The sequence below is a fragment of the Rhinichthys klamathensis genome, unplaced genomic scaffold (assembly GCF_029890125.1).
Source record: "Rhinichthys klamathensis goyatoka isolate OS25496 unplaced genomic scaffold, OSU_Roscu_1.1 h1tg000209l_1, whole genome shotgun sequence".
Taxonomy (NCBI): Eukaryota; Metazoa; Chordata; class Actinopteri; order Cypriniformes; family Leuciscidae; genus Rhinichthys; species Rhinichthys klamathensis.
In genome coordinates, this window is record NW_026606734.1 from 1,721,421 (window position 1) to 1,740,400 (window position 18,980).

The following is an 18,980-nucleotide window of genomic DNA, read 5'->3' on the forward strand; positions in this document are numbered from 1 at the left end:
CACACATTGTCTTGTCTTATCATCTAACATTTTTTAAGCAAAGACGTGCGTAATAATATCCGAAGCTTGCTGTACCAGTGAGCATGCGTGTCATCGGTGTTTTTGCTGGTGGCAGTGAGGGCGGCAGTGCTCGTGTTGGACTGAAGGTAGTCTATGAACAACACCTCCTGTGCGAAGTCGAAGTGGCAATTCCCCGGACCTTTGCGAATGAGAAACCCCTCGAGAGGAGAAATACACGCTCCGTCCAGGAACACGTGCACAACCTTCACCTGGAGGACACACATGAGCACGTGATGTGTGTGCTTAAAGCAGTGTGTGCTTATGTAGTGTACTATAGCTGTTTGTGAAGGTCTGGAAAGTTTCAAAGATCACACTGCACAGAATAAATGGATTATTGTCGCGGCTCAACAAAAAAAAAAGAACCAATTCTGAACTGCTTTCTGCCGCCAAAGCAAATCCACTTTGATGCACTTTAGATTTAGGACTCAAATTGATGCAGTTAAACCGACACCATCGTTACGGTTCGTATTACTGTGTATCAAGTGCTGAGGAAGAGCTGAACTTCAGATATGCTAATGGACGTTTCATTTCTGACACACTCTTTAAGCAGTAGACCAATCACGACAGACTGGGCCGTCTGACCAATCAGAGCAGAGCAAGCTCTCGGAAAGGAGGGGTTTAAAGAGACCGAATCCTTGATTAAACCATTTCAGACATTGTGAGAAAAGAGCTGATGCTGCAATGGATATTATAAGAAAATGTGTGTTTTTTCCTCCTGAGACCCAGAAAAAAAAGTTTTTTGAAATTAGTTTTTTTCCATGTCATCACACTGTTTAGAGCACAATAAACAAATGGTAAAAAAAACAAATATATAAAATAATATTTTATTCATACGTTATGCTAGTGGACGCCAGGACTAAGTTGTTTAAAAAATAAAATGACATGAAATTATATGTATAGGCAAAAACAATGGGATTTTTTTTCAATCACCAATAAATTTTGGGGTTTCAGGATTTTTTCAACCAAAATTTGTATAAAGATTATTCTCAACTATGTTATGAAAGAAATAATGGAATGAATTGATACACCATTTTACTTTTTGCAACATGTGGGTAAAATGGCCATAAATTAATATTCCCATTCAATGCAATGCATCTATACACTGTATCTAATTTGCACATTAATGTGTTCTTGGAGCAACATTTAATGAAAAAAGAAGTGTAATAATTGGAGTAATAATTGGCAACATTTTAATAATAATATCTAATATTTCATAGGAATATTGATGTATAATTTATTTCCATATTCACTTGTTGTGTCTCCCAGAATGCCTGATAAACATGATTTAAGTCCTGATGTCCTCTACAGTGGACACGTTTGAAATCAATGCCCTGTTCTGTAACAGAAAGTATTTTTTTTTATTTGAAACCCCTTAACATTTTCCTGAGATGTTGTTTTATGAAATACAATTTGAAAAAGTAGTCCAATTTAAATTATAATTACAATATATTATCATATTTCCATAAGAATGCTACATTTGATCACTAAATTAATGTCAGACATTTTTAAAGACCAAGGAGAAGTTGTTTTCATGGTGAAACCTCCAAACATTTGGTATCTCTGAAAAGTCCTGAATGGGCTCTTTACAGGACACCCAGGTTGTGTCATGTGACATGTATGATGTCAGAGAAAGTCACTAAAATATAATGTCCACTACAGTGGACAAAAGTCTATTCTTGGGTCCCAGGAGGTTAATGCATGTAAACCTATTGTAGGAGACTCCCAAACACAATTAGGAACCTTTAAAATAGCATAATAGGGATACTTTACGAACACTTGATCACACAGCTGTTGAATTGCAAAGCAAAAGTTTTGTACCAAACTTGGTTGAATAACAAAGCCCAGCTTTAATTCTCACCCCTCTGTAAGAGTCTTCAGGCGATTTGTTGTAGTTCCATATTCTGAATCCGGTGATCGTCTGCGGCTGATCGAACCTCACGGTGAGTGTGTGATCAGAGCCAGATGTGAAGGGAATCAGCCACATGTGTTTATCATCTGACGTGATATTCATCCCATCAAACAACCTGAGAGAGAAAGAAAAAAGGATTTAATCACCCACGAATACTTTCCATTTCAATTAGAATACACAGAACGTCTCCGAAAGAGAAAGTCCGGATTCACTGACTTGTCCAGAGTTCGAAGGTCATTGCTGTACTCTGGGAGGTCATTGAGGTCACATGGTGATGCTGTTACCATAGAGACATCAAGAGAGATACTGTCACCGCCCTTACCAACGACCTCTAACCCTGTCAATCCCACATAGTGAGGATCCCCCCACGACGACATCAGATTCACCTGCAGAACTACAAACACATCAGAGTTAATGGATTCTACTCAATTCACATTTATTTGTACAGCGCTTTTCACAAAACACACAATTCCAAAGCAGCTTTACAGAAAATAAATGAAATAAATGCAGAAAATAAACACGGCACAGTTAATATCACCAGCTGGATAATGTATCGGATCTTTCTTGTATCGATGACGAACACAAATGCATTAATGTCATAGTTAACTTGCGATTAATCGCACATTTTTATCTATTCTAAATGTCTCTTGATTATTTTTTCTCATTTTAATGCTCTTATCAACATGGAAAAGTGGATCGGAAAAGCTTGCTTTGTGCAAATGTTTTTTATTGAAAACAACACTGGCATATACTGTGTTCAATTTCACACTAATATTCTCACTTGGAGCAAATAATCTCTCACACAATGTAACACTGTCCATCAATAAAAGGGTGAAAGAAATACTGACGAGGTCCTGATATTGAAGAGGGGGCGGAGAATTCGCATCAGCTGTGTGTGTGTGTGTGTGTGTGTGTGTGTGTGTGTGTGTGTGTGTGCTTGGCCATCAAGTGGTATTTCAGACTGGACGTGCTGCGATGATGATAGCTCAGTTCACAACGACAAAACACACAGATCACTTTGGTCTCGTCAATGGAACCATTTGGCAACTTTTTAAAAGTAAACTTTCCATTCAGAATCTTATTGGCATCCATTTCGGCGTCTCGCGCTCGTCATCCACTCAAAACGTAACGTTAACCAACTATTAGGCCGGCTCGCAAACCCAAACAAGTGTGTGCGGCGTACCTGTTGTTTTGTTTCCGATCTAGCTAGATCAAGCCATTGAAATTAATGGGTTTCATAGCGCAGCGCCGCGACCAGTTGCAAAAGCATGTGAAAAAACTACAAAGTTTGCTAGGCCAAAATGACCGTTAATCGCGCGATAAAAAAATAACGCAGTTAAAATGGGTTTGCGTTAACGCCGTTAATAACGCGTTTAACTGACGGCCCTAATATATATATATATATGTGTGTGTGTAGACACTGATGATGATGTGATATCAAAAAATGTTTTGTCTTTGCACTGAGCACTTTTGTATTTTTATGGCGTCTGAATAAAGATTATTTTTTCTCAGGCATTGTGTGTGAGATTTGTGCTTTTGTACTGTGATTGACTGATACTCACTGCTGCCAGTGTAAAGTCCAGCATCAGCACACGGTTCAGCGGAGGGGATGCAGTCCAGATCCATCTGAAGCAAAACACAATTTAAATTTAAAAGGTGCTATTTATATATGTATCCTGCATTTATAATAGTATTTATTTTATTTGCATACTACATTTTATTTCCTCCATTCATAATGTCATGTATTTGGTTTCATGCAACTCAAACAATTGCATCTTCATGTCCAAGGCCATCCCTTTCCCTCACACTTACGATACGGTAGCCTTTGCTCCTGTACCTTTCAAACTTCTATTTGTAAATAAACTCAATTTTGCTTCATTGGGATTTTGATGGATTTTCTGGAAAAATTACTGCAGCTTGAAGGCAGACTTTTAAAAGATCTTTTTGACACTGCATGCTAACCTCTTAGGATGTAAAATGACATTTTCAGAAATTATTCTAATATTTGCTGCTCAGGAAACATTTCTGATTATCAATGTTGAAAACAGTTGTGCTGCTTTATATTTTTGTGGAAACGGATCATTTTTTGATGAATAGAATGTAAAAAAAAAAAACAGCATTTATTTGAAATTGAAAGCTTTTGTACCATTATAAATGTCTTCACAGTCACTTTTGATCAATTTAATGCATCCTTGATAAAAGCATTCATTTCTTTAAAAAAAGACTGTAGTTTAAATGTTACTAAATACATTTATATGGAGGCAAAAAGTATCTATGAAACGAGCGCTTCCAAAGCAGCATCCCCCTGACACACACCGGAGTCTCCTTGCTCCTGAAGCCGGCCTGTGTGAAGGGTCTCTCCTCTCCTTCCCCGTCAGCCGTACGCGGGCGCTGCAGCTCCTCTTCCTCCACGCTCGCCCCATCCATCTCCAGCTCACCCCCAAACGTGTCATCAAACCGGGCCATGGCCTCCAGGATGTCATCATCGGTGGTGAACAGGATAGTATCTCCAAACTGATCCAGTGCTGAAGAAAACAAAACCATGATGAAGTCACAATATGATACTGATCTCACAATACGATACTCTCACGATGATTTAAACACAGCCAAAATAGAGTTGTAATTATATATATCCTTCTGGGTAGTATTTTGTTAAATATGTATTTTATTTTTAATTTATTAATAATATTAAAGTCCCTCTGCAGTCAATAAAAGTATCCCTTAAACATCATCTTTGATCATCAAAATGACACATTTAAGTGTTTTTTTCTGTGAAAATAATTTCTTCATGCCTTAAAATAGTTTAAATTGAACTCTACACCCTTGATTAATTTAGAACATGGATCCATTAATATGCAAATTAGTCCCCGCCTCCACTCACACCAGCTCGTACTACCTGATCCACTTGGTCAACTGTAGTAAACTCTACACAATGGCAAGTGGAAATATCGAAAGCATATTTCTGGCAATTTCAGAAACTGATTGAGAAGAGGAAGAGTGAATTATACAGGCTCGTCTACAGGTCGAGGTATCAGAACAGTAATGCGTTTTATGTTTTATGTTATGCTCCCTACAATGTCGGACACATAACGGTAATTGATATAATTAGCCTTTGGCTTGACTGTTATCAAACATCTAATAATGTGTTGCTAATGTTACACAAACCATGTTCCCGTTTGCCATCTCAGAGTCAGAAATCTGCCTTCTAAAAATCAGCATCCCTTAAAAGCAATGAAAGGAAAAGCCCCGCCCGCATGCAGACAGGATTGGTTCCATGTTTGTGACGGAAACGGGCAGATTCAAACCGCGTCTTTGGTTCACTGCAGTTTTGAGGGGGAAATACGACAGATGAATTGGCAGAAGTTTGTCCGAAAGCGTATTAAAAACACCACTAACTAAACATGTTAAAAACAACATTAAAAACTTGATTTTCACCACAGGGGGTCTTTAGTAAACATGGGAGATCAAATGCCTGACCTCCTGGGTTTACCATATTTGATGCTAAATTTAAATATTGGGTGAACTATACACCATACATAGTCGCATTTTTGTATTGTGATATATTGTGAAACGATATGTTGTTACACACCTAACATTTATGGGTAACGCTTCCTTTTACAGTCCTGTTACCCATGTACATACTATGTACTTATTATAGTAATTACAATTACTGGGTAATAACTAGGTACTAACCCTGAACCTACCCCTAACCCATGTACTTACCTTATATTAGCCAGTACTTTCTAGGTAAGTACACTGTAAGTACACGTAAGTACTGTACTGTAAAAGGAAGCGCTACCCATTTATGCATTTGGCAGATGCTTTTATCTAAAGCGATTTACACTGCATTCAAGGTGTTCATTTTACCAGTACATGCATTCCCTGGAAATCTAACCCATGGCCTTGGTGTTCCTAGAGCCAAGTCTATTGTTTGAGCTACAGGAATGCAATTAATTAGCAAGCATTTTGCTTTCGATTATCTTTTTGTCCATACCTCCTGAGAGTGTTCCAGAAGCTTTGGCGATCTCCCCTTGGAAGATGCAACGTCCATCAAGACTCATTTCCATTTCTCTTGCTCCTCTGAACGAGTGTATCCTGGACTTGTTGTAATTCCAAACACGGATCATTGCCAGGCAACATCTAACACCCAGATCCACGGAGATCACGTGCCTGCGGCCCGGGGTGAACGGAGCCAGCCAGAGGTGCATGTCGTCCTGCGTCAGGTGTACGCCGTCTATCAGGTTGGTAACGACCCGTGGGTCTTTCCCGTAGGCCGGCAGGATATTGATATCAGGCGGGTCGGCAGTGATGTGGACTGGTTTGACCGGCTCACCGGTGGAGGAAAAGATCTCAATACCATTGAGGCCGACGTAGTGACGGTCGCCCCATGTGGACATGATGTTAACGACGAGGTGGCGACCTTGCGGGAGAACCGGGATCTCGAAGTCCTCATCAGGGTCGCGAGGGTCATCTTCAGGGTCGTCAAAACCAGGCAGAGCTGAAGCGGAGGGGCGACGGGTGGAGACGGGTGTCGAGCGGGACTGACGCTGAACAAACTCATCAAAAATATCGCCTTCCAGTCCCATGTTGGAGATTCGCCCTCGCTGACACTGGTTAAATTTTGTTAACGAGTCCCATGATTCCATTAACGGGTCATCCGGTTCACACCAATGAGGCTTGAGTCTTCTGTTATGGCCGGATGATGGGCTGCTTTCCTCTACGGCAACAAGAACAAACAAATTAATAAAAAGACTGATCATTAGCCTTAAAAAGGTGCATAAATACAAGGGAAATATGATTGGCTGCAACCCAATTTGCACATTTCTAGTAAGCACTGTTGAAAAATCATTTTACTTTAGTTCTTGACATACTTCCAAGTGAATCATGATCTTCAACAAAAAAATATATATAAAGAGTGGGATTTACAAACACATTACAAAAACAGTTTCATCTTTGGGATAAAGTGCACTATAAAAACAGGAGATTATGCAAGTAAATAGTCAAATTTTCATTTACAGATTTAAAGTTTGTTTTGAAATGTAGGTTCATACAATTGTTAAAAAAAACTGTAGAAGCTTCTAACTCACATTCCTTGACATTATTCTACAGCAAAAGAATCAAAAGAGAACTATCTTGGGCTGGGCAAAATGGCAAAAAAAAGTATATACATTTTAGTTGATTATTAGTCGATAGATAGTTATCATAATGTTTATTTCATACCATAACTGGGGAAGTAAACGCATTCCACATGCTTGTTAGAGCTCAATAATTAATGTAAACATAACATAAACGTCACAGAATAGCTATCTTTTAATTTATGCCCCATTAAATCGTTTTGCAAATACATGATTTGCGCAGCACTAACCTTAATCATGCATACTACTCTAGACAGCTAGTATGCACATACAGATGTAGCTTTGGTGTACTTTGAGAAATGCACCTGTTGCGGTGAAGTCGCTGCTGTGGTTGGGTTGTGTTTTGTGTAGAGATCGTGCTGAACCTCTCCTGCCACTGACGGGTCGCTCCGTCCTCTCAAAGCGCTCGTCCCACAGGTCCAAATCCTGGTCCAACCGATCACTCAACTGTTGCTCTAAGTGCGATTCTTGTTCTGTCTGCATGCTCAGGTCTCTCTCATGTTTGGCCTCTAGCCTATAATTCAGCCCCAAATCGGGGTCCAAATCCAAGGAATCAGAACGGAGTTCACGGGACGCTGTCCTCTGCGCCCCCTTGTGGCTCGAGGCCTCTTTGCAGGCACGTACGGGGTTGCACGAGATTTCAGGGAGCACTGAGTGTTTGGATTTGTGTTGGGATGTATTCTGCTGTTGGAGCCACTGAGGTCGCTCTCGCTCCCGAGGTGGGCTCAGATTCACAGGCCGGAGCCAAAGTGGGATCCGACTGGAGGATGGTTGCGTGGTCACGGTCTCCATCGCCTCCACATGTGGAAACCCATCCTTGCGTTCAGAGGGTAAAGAGAGATCCAAAGGGGGAGAGTCTCTTTGCATTGCCGCCACACAGCTGCCAGGGTTAACCAGGTTAGTGTCACTGTCTGATTTGTCCTGGTTTGTTTCTACAACTGGGATGTCAGCATTCGACTCCTGAGGCTCATGGTCATGTGGGCTGCAGTCTTGCAGACTGTGTCCTGAAGAGACAGGGCTTGGAGTGGTGCACTCTGGGAGATGTGGTTCCTGGAGTTCAATGGAGTTGTTGTAGTCGAAGACCTGGTTACCGCAACCCTTCTCCAACTGACCCTCGAAGACCAGAGTGCTGTTCACATACAAGCGAACATGCCGAGCGCCCACGTCCAGATCCTGTCAGAACAAACACATGCATATTCAAATAGATCACTAAATGTGAGTGTTACCAATGTGGCTATAATTTATTTATAATTATCACAATACTCACACCATAACTGGGGAGGAAAATGCATCCCACATGTTTGTTAGACCTCAGTAATGAATGTAAATATAACTCCACAGAAAAGCTAGCTTTTAATTTGGGGCCACAAGAAATCTGTTTTAAGTCATAAAACGTGAACAATTTAATCAATCTTGGAAGATGTAATTAAATGAAAATATAACAAAACAACTTTTTTTTTAAATAAGAAATTGGATACTGAATTTTTTTATAGAAATTGTAATTTCAACAGAAATTAAATCAAATAAAATATATTGGTTGGTTGTATTACGCTCCTTTATTATTACTTTGAGTAGTACATTTTACAGTACAATATTTATATATTTCTGTCTTTCTTTGTTACAGCGATGGATGGATGGATGGATGGATGGATGGATGGATGGATGGATGGATGGATGGATGGATGGATGGATGGATGGATGGATGGATGGATGGATGGATGGATGGATGGATGGATGGATGGATGGATGGATGGATGGATGGATGGATGGATGGATGGATGGATGGATGGATGGATGGATGGATGGATGGATGGATGGATGGATGGATGGATGGATGGATGGATGGATGGATGGATGGATGGATGGATGGATGGATGGATGGATATGGATGGATATGGATGGATATGGATGGATGGATGGATGGATGGATGGATGCTACACTAAATACTGTAGACTAGGAATGAAATAAAACAGATCCAGGAAGGACATCTTTACATCAGGAATAAGACTGTCACGCTCATACATTCTCTCACACACTGACACCATTCACACCCTACCGTTGAATCTCTCTGGGTCTGTACATCAGTGAACGTGTAAAGAGACGTTGAAGCTTCTGTGCCGTAGACGAGTGCAGTGATCAGACTGACGGAGCGCTGGTGTGGGGGAGATAAACTCAGCTAATCCCTACAGCTAATCTCCAACTGTTCTACATACACACACACACACACACAAAGCACTCGTTGTATATGCGTAGCCTGCCTATGATTGTGTTTTGACTAGCTGAGAACTCATGAAGAGCTTATGAAGAAACAGTGTCAGGAAGCACGACTGTTACGAGAAAAAACAGCTTTGCTTGAGCATTGTGTCCTTTTAAAGGGGTCATATAATGGTACATGCACTTTTACAAGTTGATTGTACTGAAATGTGTGTTGGCAGTGCCTGTACACAACCATCATATAATGATAAAAATCCATCCAGTGTTTTTGTTTTAATCTCCTTATATGTTTTCCCCTGCCTCAAATCGAGCCGTTCGTTTTTGTGACGTCAATAAAACGGACGCTCCTCCCGCGATTGTTGATTGACAGGAGTCAGCACAGGAGTTTCAACACAGACCCGCCCTCGCTCGTCCTGTCAATCATAGTCTGCGCGGACCGGCGCGGTCATTGTTGATATGCTGGAGCACTGTCTATGAGCAGAATGGCGTCTAAGCGATTGTGGTGTTCTGTTCTTGGGTGTAATAACGAACACAGCAGTCATTTTAATGTTCCTAAATCTGAACCGCTGAAGACGCAGTGGCTGAGTTTGTTTTCGAAGGGAATATTCCCCACGAGCAACGTCAATGCTTTCATATTTGCCGAATCATTTCTCACCAGACTGCTTTATAAACGAGGATCAGTGTAAAGCTGGTTTTGCTAAGCAGCTGCTCCTGAATAAAGGATCGGAACCTATTCATCTTCCTGCTGAACCTTCAGAAGAACGGAAGTGAGTGTAACGTTTTATTAATCTTTATATTAATATTTATATAATCTTTGCAAATCGCCAGCTGCACGCTTCACGATGAATGCGTCGGTTTACACTCAGGGTACATTACAGCATGTTTTCTATGTACAACGTTCTCAATATAATTCATAATCCCACGTTTATAATGAACAACGCGTGGTTATTGTGTTAATGTGTTACAAACGTGTACGCACAGAACAGAGAGGCGGAGTGAGCAAAGCTCATTATCATTTAAAGTCATATGCACTGAAACGGCGTGCTGAAAACAGAGCTGTTTTTGACCAGGTAAAATAAGTGTTTTCTTACAATACTAATGAGAATTTTTAATTAAAGTATATTACAAACTTTTAATTTAGACCCTAAAGAATCATATTAGCTTGTACAAAAATGGCATTATATGACCCCTTTAAGAGTTGCGTCCTGTGACATTATGTCCCGTTTTTTGTTCGTTTACATGTCTTTGGTCCGTTTGGAAGCAAACCGTGAGCCATCTTTTTAGTGTGCTTGTTTGTAGCGCACCTGGGTTCAGATGGCAGCGTTCACACTTATTCAAATGAACCGCACTAACAGAGCAATCGCACCAGAGTTTATTATAATCCAACCAAACAGCTGCTCACTGATGTGTGGACCGTGTGTTTTCTAAGCGCAGAACGTTCTTGATGACAAAGACTGAATTGATCGTTTGGATTGAAGCAGTTGCTCTTGCTTTTAATAAACACTTATAGTGTTTTATCTTCCTGTTCTGGGTGTTTGTACTTCCGGCTGTACTCACATTAATGCTGTGGTTATAATTCCAAATTTTGATCCGAGAGATGTTGAAGCCTGGGGATCGTTCCACATTCCTGATGATAAAATACAGCTGGACCGGCGGGTGGAACGGACACGTCCACATGTGACGCACTTTTGTGGTCTAAACAGATACAGACCACATGCTAATTTGAATGCATCAATTATTATTAATTAGTGGGCTACGGTAGTAAAGTGCTTACTTTAGTTTTCCCGTTGACGAGGGCAGCGAGATTCCCGGGCTGGTCCGTGTTTCGAATGTCCAGGTCATGTGGAGACACGTAGAGTTTTTGGCTTTGAGGACAGAAGAACTGAACTTCTGTGAGCCCGACCTGGCCCGGGTGACCCCAGTTTGACAAGATCTCCATGGTTACATAAAGAGTGGGCGTCACCTGCAGAGATACGTCCTTCTGTGTCATGGAAATAAAGAACGTATGATTCAAACTCAACGTAAAACTCAATACCACTCAAAACGCTGGAGTTTCTTTCTTCTACACGCTCGTGAATGCTTTCATTATAACTAACAGGAAGGTTGCATTTTTTTGTATAATTTTCATATTTTTTGTGTTTCATGTTTTTATATTGGTATCTTTAAGCTAATTGTGTGTTCATTCAGTAAAAAGCAGTAAGTGGTCTTTTTTTTACAATTATTGATTTTGCAGTAAACAATTTGCATGTCATTTCTAACAATAGCTGCTTTATCCAGATCATGTCTTTTTAACAGGAGGGGCCACAAAAAAAAAAACACTTTTTAATTTTTTTGAGAGCAAATTAAATAAAAATATATATTTATCTAAAATTATTTATATAATTAGGGCTGGTTGATATCCATCTATATATCTATATCTATCTATCTATATATATATTAGGGCTGTCAAAAGATTAAAAAAAATTAACCGTGATTAATCACACCCTATTGTACAATTAATCGCATACTTTTATTATTAACAATTAAACATATATCTGGTTACATTTATTTAGTCATCATTTGCTATATCCAGGAAAGTAAACCATCAGATTTAAGGATTATTCTAAAAAAAGGACACTTGGAGACTCCAAAAGGACACCAAATAAACAAATAATATAAGGAGTCCATAATTCATAAATTTATGCACACTAAAGCACCAATGAAAAAAAAATAACATTCCAGAACAAAACTTTTCAGAATTCTGTGTACAGTATGTGTACAGTGCAACAACAAAGAGCTTGTTTACATTTTAAACACTCAGCTCACATACACGGACTCACGCTTGCTACTGTACGACATCATTGCATCGTCTTAACCTTGATTACAATCCGCATCCATCAAAACTTTGCTATCGCGACGCTGGTTCGCTTTATCCAGCCGATAATTGTAGTTTGCGTATCATGTGTTTTGACGTTCGGTTCAGTCTCTATTTCACACAGCATGATGCGTGAGGGCTCGTGCTCTTCAGAAACAATCACAGATTAAAGCTGCAAGCAGCATTTAGCGGTGTTCAAGCAGTTAAAGCACAAAAGCATCAAAAGACATTAAGTTTTATTTAGCATACATTTAACCACTGACATAATAGATGGAACAGACCATTTACAGTTAATACAGGCAATTTATATATGCTTTTAAAGATTTTTAACAGTTATAGCGCCATGGTCCGATCTCCATAAAATTTTGCATGCTTGTTAATGATGTTATGTCACATATGCTCACCAATTTTTGTGAAGTTCTGCGTTTTCCTTTAGTATTTATAGGCTTTCGACTGTATTTTGTCACGCCGCTTTTCTAAATGATCCTGTTACAGCCACCCAAATGCAAAATTTCAACTTTTTTTCGATAATTATTGATCTAGAGAGTCCAGAGAATTGCAATTTATAATTAGCAAGAGTAGGTTTGGGACAAAATTCGACATAGCAGAAAATGTTTCCTGCCTAAATCAAGACATCAAGACATACAAATGGAGACATACACCTCTTCCGTCTTGAGCCAAGGATCACAGTGGCGTAAAGACCTTGATTCTAAGTCAAACAGTCTAGGAGTTATACACAAGTTAGTACTTTTGGTTGCTGTAGCGCCGCCTATGGGCCAATCGGGGTCATACTCTGATAGGTCCTCCCCAAATTGAGGCCTACCATCTGGCCGAGTTTCAAGTCTCTAGGCCTTACGGTTTGGGCTGCACGATGCCTTTTAGGGGAATTTTTTTTTTTTTTTTATCCTAACACTTACAATAGGTTTTCAGCACTTCGTGCTTGAACACCTAAATATGACAGAGCTCGTGTTTTAAAGCGAAACACACACTGGAATGAATAATTCACTGAAAACTGGCCGCGAGTCACTGTTCTCTCTGCCATCTCTGATGTAATAAGCCTGGATTTCTAAGATCATGTAACTGCATGACAAATTACATTAATGACCTCGGTTTCACAGGCTTTAGTAATGTATTTACGTTAAATAATTTTAATGCGTTAAGGATTTTGAACTAATCGCATACGTCAACAGACCTATTTATATATAAATATCTTTAGCTATATTGCCCAGCCCTACCAGTTGGTCCACCTTGGTCAAGCTGGTTAGAGCAGGTAAAACAATTACCATGGTCCAAATCAGATTAAATGAGATATTAAATGAGATATGAGATATACTCACAGGAAGGGTGAAGCTGCTGCTGTCAGTGAGATCAGACTGATCGTCAGCATCGATCCTCTCTAGAGCCTTTAACAAACACTTCTGCTGCCTGAGAGACAGATAGAGGGTGCAAAGTAAAAGAATAAAACAAAATTAGAACCATTTAGTTGCATTCTGCTGTTCTTAACTAAATAATGGTGTATTACCGTTTTTTTTTTAATGTATGTATTGTTAATTTACACTACTTTTCAAATGTTTGGGGTCAGTAAGAGTTTTTTTTTTTAATGAAATTGCTCATTTAATTCAGCAAGGATTTAAATGGATCCAATCTGTCAGTAAAGACATTTATAATGTTACAAAAGATTTCTATTTCAAATAAATACTGTACTTGTTCCTTGAGCAGAAAATCATCATATTAGAATGATTCCTGAGGGATCATGTGACACTGAAGACTGGAGTAATGATGCTGAAAATACAGCTTTACCATCACGGGAATAAATAAATAAAAAATAAAAATAAAAAATCACATTGAAAACAGTTATTTTAAACTGTAATAATATTTAACTTTATTACTGTTTTACATTCCAAATCTTACCAACTCAAACTTTTGACCGGTAGTATATTTAGATTTAGATTTAATGCTGTCAGTCACACATATTGAGATGCCAGATAAATACAGCTCTGGCTATTTTTAATTACGCCAACAGATATTGCCCCCCTAAATAGTTTCAAATGAGTAATATAGCAGCTTTTTGTTACTTCAAGTAACTTAACTAACTCAAATCTAGTTTCACAATACTGATGTCTGTTATGTATGCTTGAGGAATGTTTACCTGGGTTCCATGAGAGCGATTCTCCGCATAGCTCTGTTAACCCGATACTGATCATCATCATCATCATCTTCCTCCTCCTTAAAAATATGCAGACAGGCATTTTACACTGTCATCTTAATTAGGCTATATTATCTATCTTTAACATGAATATGACAAGGCATTGCAGAGTCGTGTGCTGTGAGTAAAGCTGTACCGCCGTCCTCCTCTGCTGTTCTCTCTGCCGGTGTGTTTGCAGCGGTGTGTTTTCTCTCTGCAGGGCCTGAAACACACCGACAGCCGTCTCGTCTGGATCTCTCTGCTCCTGCACCTTACGAGCCGCAGACAGGGGGCGCTCGACGCGACTGCACGACCCTACAAGACAACAAATCAGATTCTGTGCATTTATTCCAATAGTTAAGCATCAACATGCTATTAAACTAATGCTGCAGTACTTTAATAAAGAGCTGACCAATATGGGGGAAAAAATTGATTAGAAAAAAAAATCAGGTTTCCCATGCTTGTTTATGAGGCTGCACAATTTGGCAATGTTGTGATCATATAGATCAATATTACTATAATATAATATAATATAATATAATATAATATAATATAATATAATATAATATAATATAATATAATATAATATAATATATAAATAAAAAATATTCATAAAAATAAGAAATATTACTTTGCAAATATTTAACTGTAAAGTAAAAAAATTTATTTTCAATATTTACGACAGATAAAATAAAAATTATTTTGTAAAATTACAATACTAAAATGTATGGCTGTCTTAATGTCCCTTCATTACCGTAATTAACCCTAAACACACATACATATTTGATAAAATAGTCCATTTAAATTATACTGAACTATTTTTTTATTAATAATTTGTGTCACTGAATGAATTGTATTTAATCTAAATCTCTCGGACTTTGTCTGCAATCTGTTTGGTGCAAAGCGGCCCACACCTTATATCCATATTTCACTTTAATTTGTTAATGTTTGCAAGCATACACTGATGAGTAAGTGTGAGTGGCGCTTACGTGACATCGCCTGTCTACTTTCACACGCTCTCTCGGTCGGTCTCCTCACGGTCACTGGTTTGGTAGGGATGTACGACTCCACGTTGTCCTTTCTTTTAGCGGAGAGAGAGTGTTCGATCTTTCGTCCGCCTGCACACAAAAATTCATTGAAAATATGGACTATTTTTGCACTGGGTTTACAACTTCATTTTGGTGGTTTGTTTACTTGAAGAGAGGTTAGACACTTGTTCGGTCTATCAGGAATAAAGAACAAAACTAGGGCCGTAATTTGGGGGGGAAAAACTAATTGCATTTTGGGGGGGGGGGGGGGGATAAATGTTGGAATAAAAAATAAAAAAAAGAGCTCCAGGTTTGCTGTGCTTTTTTGTATGGCTTTGCATTTGGCCAAAATGTTGTGTTTATATATCAATATAATTAAATAATAATAATCGTTTTATGATTATTATTATTAAATTAAATTATCAAACAAAACAAGAAATATTACTGTTGTAATAACACTATTTGAATGTTTAAAAAAACATAGTGTTTAAGAAAAATAACACTGCTGTCAGAAATCATCACCTTGTGAGGAGGGGCCAAATTCCAGCATGATGAGGTCACCATGTCCGAGCTGCTTGTTGATTGGCTGGCCAGGAAGTGTGAGGTCAGGAAGGCTTTCGCTGCTCTCCTCTCTCTCGATCTGTTCTTCTATCCAGTCCTCCTCCGACTCCTCTCCGGCTGAGTCTCGAGTGCTGCGCCTGACGCTCACCTCCAGACTGCGACGCAGGGCCTGAAACACACTAACACTAGTCAAGCACTGTGTAGGCAGACAAACAATAGCACAAACAAACTATATCAATGATGAAAACATATTCAAAGGCTGAGTGTGTGACATCTGCTCCTGACCTTGACCTGGTCAGGATTCAGAAGAACTCTGTCGACAGGCTCCGGCTCACTGCGTGACCTCTGAGCGAGTGAATGAGACACTTTACTGCTTTCATGAGCAGACTGAGAGAGAAACACACGGTGAATACAATAACAACAACAACTTTAAAATGCTTTTACAAATGGAAAAATGTTCAGAATGGCATAGGACCTGATATTTTTGAAAGAACTGCGCTGTATGTATAACAGAAAACATACGCTAATTTTCTTTATGCGTGGAATACCTGGGTAACACACTACTTTTGCCCAAATGTACCAGGGCACATTGTATCAATGCAATCTCTAATGACAGTATATGTTTAAATGCTCATTATTTGTTGATTACAAATGCAAAATTACTCTATTTATGCAGTTGTGTGACAGAATTACTACATACAGTAGCAGCCAAAAGGGATGAAAAAAGGGATATTTGTTTTTAATTTCCCTACAAGTTCGATGAAACTATAAAAATCTAAATATATATACACTACCGTTCAAAAGTTTGGGGTCGGTACGATTTTAAATACTTTTAAAAGAATTCTCTTCTGCTAACCATGGCTGCGCTTATTTGATTAAAAATGCAAGAAAAATCAGTTATAGTATTAAATATTATTCCAGTGTAAATCAGCTGTTTTCTGTGTGAATATATAGTAAAGTGTAATTTATTCCTGTGATCAAAGCTGAATTTTCAGCATCACCAGTGTCAGTGTCTTCAGTGTCAAATGATCCTTCACAAATCAGTATAATATGAGGATTTGATGCTCAAGAAACATTTATTATTATTATCAATGTTGAAACAGTTGTTGGTCTGTCAGTTGTACAGTTTTTTTTTTTTTTTTTTGGATTCTTTGATGAATAGGAAGTTCAAAAGAACAGCATTTGTTTGAAATAGAATCTTTTGTAACATTATAAATGTCTTTACTGTCCTTGATAAATAAAAGTATTGATTTCTTTCCTCCAAAAAATAAAAATAAAATTCTCACTGACCCCAAACTTTTGAACGGTAGTGTATATATATAACATTTAACAAATTTGTAATAATATTTTAATGAAGGGTAAAGATGTCAATTTTCCAAGGCCGGACACTATGAGTTAATTATGTTTTTGAATTAATAAATAGTTATTCACTTCAATAATGACAGCAAAATAGTTGACTACATTAATTCACCCCAAAATATTGAAGAAAATCCTATTTTAGTTGTTTTAAGACTCCCAGTGGTCAGGTGGAGCTTAGAAGTTATGTTAATTATGGATGCAACATTACTTCTGAGATGAAAAATGTAATATTCATAGACACACACATATTCTCACCTCCATATCCACGGTCTCGTCCGGCTCAAAGTCATCGGAGTATCTGTGCTCCGCTGAAATCTTCTCTTTACTTCCTCTCTCAGTGCAGATGTAGACAGATTCCTATAGTAACGTGCATACAGTTCAAATGCAGTGCCAGGAAGGAGAAGGAAAAAACTAATCTAGGGTGGGATGAGTGTTTGGGGTTTGTTTAAATCAGTAATACTAACAGTGATTTAGTGAACAGCGCTGCTCAGGGCATTACCTGCACCCATCGGCGTCTCTGTGTTTTCTCAGGTGCCGTGTGGCTCCTCTGTGTCTGCCGATCTGGTTCACACTCCTCTGCACTCGCTCTGGAGGAATCTGTGTGAACACAGACACAGTATGTCACTCGGCAGGTCACAGGACGCCTCCGCTCATACGTCAGTGTGTGGTGAGTGTTTACCTGCAGTGCGTGTGTTTCTTTGTGTCGGCGGATGGGCTGCTTCTAAAGGCTGTGTGCTTTTCCTGCTGGATCTGTTGTGAGCCGCATTAGCAGTGTTGATGTGAGCGCCGTTGATGTACAGATTGAAGCCCTGCTCTAAAATCTCCAACTCCTCCTGACGGGGATCTTTCCTCTGCAGTCTTCTCAACGCCCTGAGGGAGAACATTAAACATGACACTAGCCGATCGGCCCACATTTGCTGAGTGGGAGAAAGATGCAGGGAAATAAGGGTTCTTAAACCATGGGTTGCTTTAGAGCCCTAGACGCTGTTTCTAACTAGTCAGGTCCGATGGGTCTGACAAATTATTCCTTTTGAACTCTTCACGCTGTTCATTTACGTTTATTTATGCAATTCACACTACATTTAACCCGCTGACCATCTACTCGCACTGTCCCTACTGGATCAGCAATAAATCGTACATTTATGATGACACGCGTGTGATTTTATGTCTCACAAACTTAAACATTTGTTTTCCTGTGACATGACTGTGAGTTTTGAAAGTTTTTAAATTGCCAAAAGTTTGGGCTTGATACGATTTTTTTAAATTCTTGAAATGTTTTTGAAATAAGTCTTTTATGTTCACGAAGGCTGCATTTATTTGATCAAAATGCAGTACAATTAACAGTAAAATTGTGAAATATTACTACAAATTTAATTAACTGTTTTCTATTTGAATAAATAGTAAAATGTAATTTATTCCTGTGATCAAAGCTGTATTTTCAGCATCATTACTCCAGTCTTCAGTGTCACATGATCCTTCAGAAATCACTCTAATATGATGATTTGATGCTCAAGAATATTTCTTATTATTATTATTATTAATGTTGAAAACAGTTGTGCTGCTTTATATTTTTGTGGAAACTGTAATACATTTATTTTTTCAGGATTCTTTGGTGAATAGAAAGTTCAAAATAACAGCATTTACTTGAAATAGAAATCTTTTGTAAAATTATAA

The 18,980-nt window shown here is 38.7% G+C and overlaps 1 protein-coding gene across 1 annotated transcript in view; it reads right to left on the bottom strand.

The window, feature by feature from the left end:
• Positions 1 to 18,980, bottom strand: part of LOC130096968 (katanin-interacting protein) — a 29,013-nt gene that overhangs the window by 6,842 nt on the left and 3,191 nt on the right. Inside the window, exons 3-20 of the mRNA XM_056263651.1 lie at positions 17,986 to 18,176; positions 17,806 to 17,903; positions 17,562 to 17,663; positions 16,233 to 16,334; positions 15,909 to 16,116; positions 15,348 to 15,476; positions 14,516 to 14,673; positions 14,323 to 14,399; positions 13,511 to 13,598; positions 11,094 to 11,300; positions 10,877 to 11,014; positions 7,410 to 8,277; positions 5,964 to 6,686; positions 4,286 to 4,494; positions 3,532 to 3,595; positions 2,186 to 2,363; positions 1,919 to 2,084; positions 76 to 269 (exon numbers count right to left, since the gene is read on the bottom strand). Of these exons, the coding sequence (XP_056119626.1) occupies positions 76 to 269; positions 1,919 to 2,084; positions 2,186 to 2,363; positions 3,532 to 3,595; positions 4,286 to 4,494; positions 5,964 to 6,686; positions 7,410 to 8,277; positions 10,877 to 11,014; positions 11,094 to 11,300; positions 13,511 to 13,598; positions 14,323 to 14,399; positions 14,516 to 14,673; positions 15,348 to 15,476; positions 15,909 to 16,116; positions 16,233 to 16,334; positions 17,562 to 17,663; positions 17,806 to 17,903; positions 17,986 to 18,176 (3,900 nt within the window). The remainder of the gene's footprint in view (positions 1 to 75; positions 270 to 1,918; positions 2,085 to 2,185; positions 2,364 to 3,531; positions 3,596 to 4,285; positions 4,495 to 5,963; positions 6,687 to 7,409; positions 8,278 to 10,876; positions 11,015 to 11,093; positions 11,301 to 13,510; positions 13,599 to 14,322; positions 14,400 to 14,515; positions 14,674 to 15,347; positions 15,477 to 15,908; positions 16,117 to 16,232; positions 16,335 to 17,561; positions 17,664 to 17,805; positions 17,904 to 17,985; positions 18,177 to 18,980) is intronic.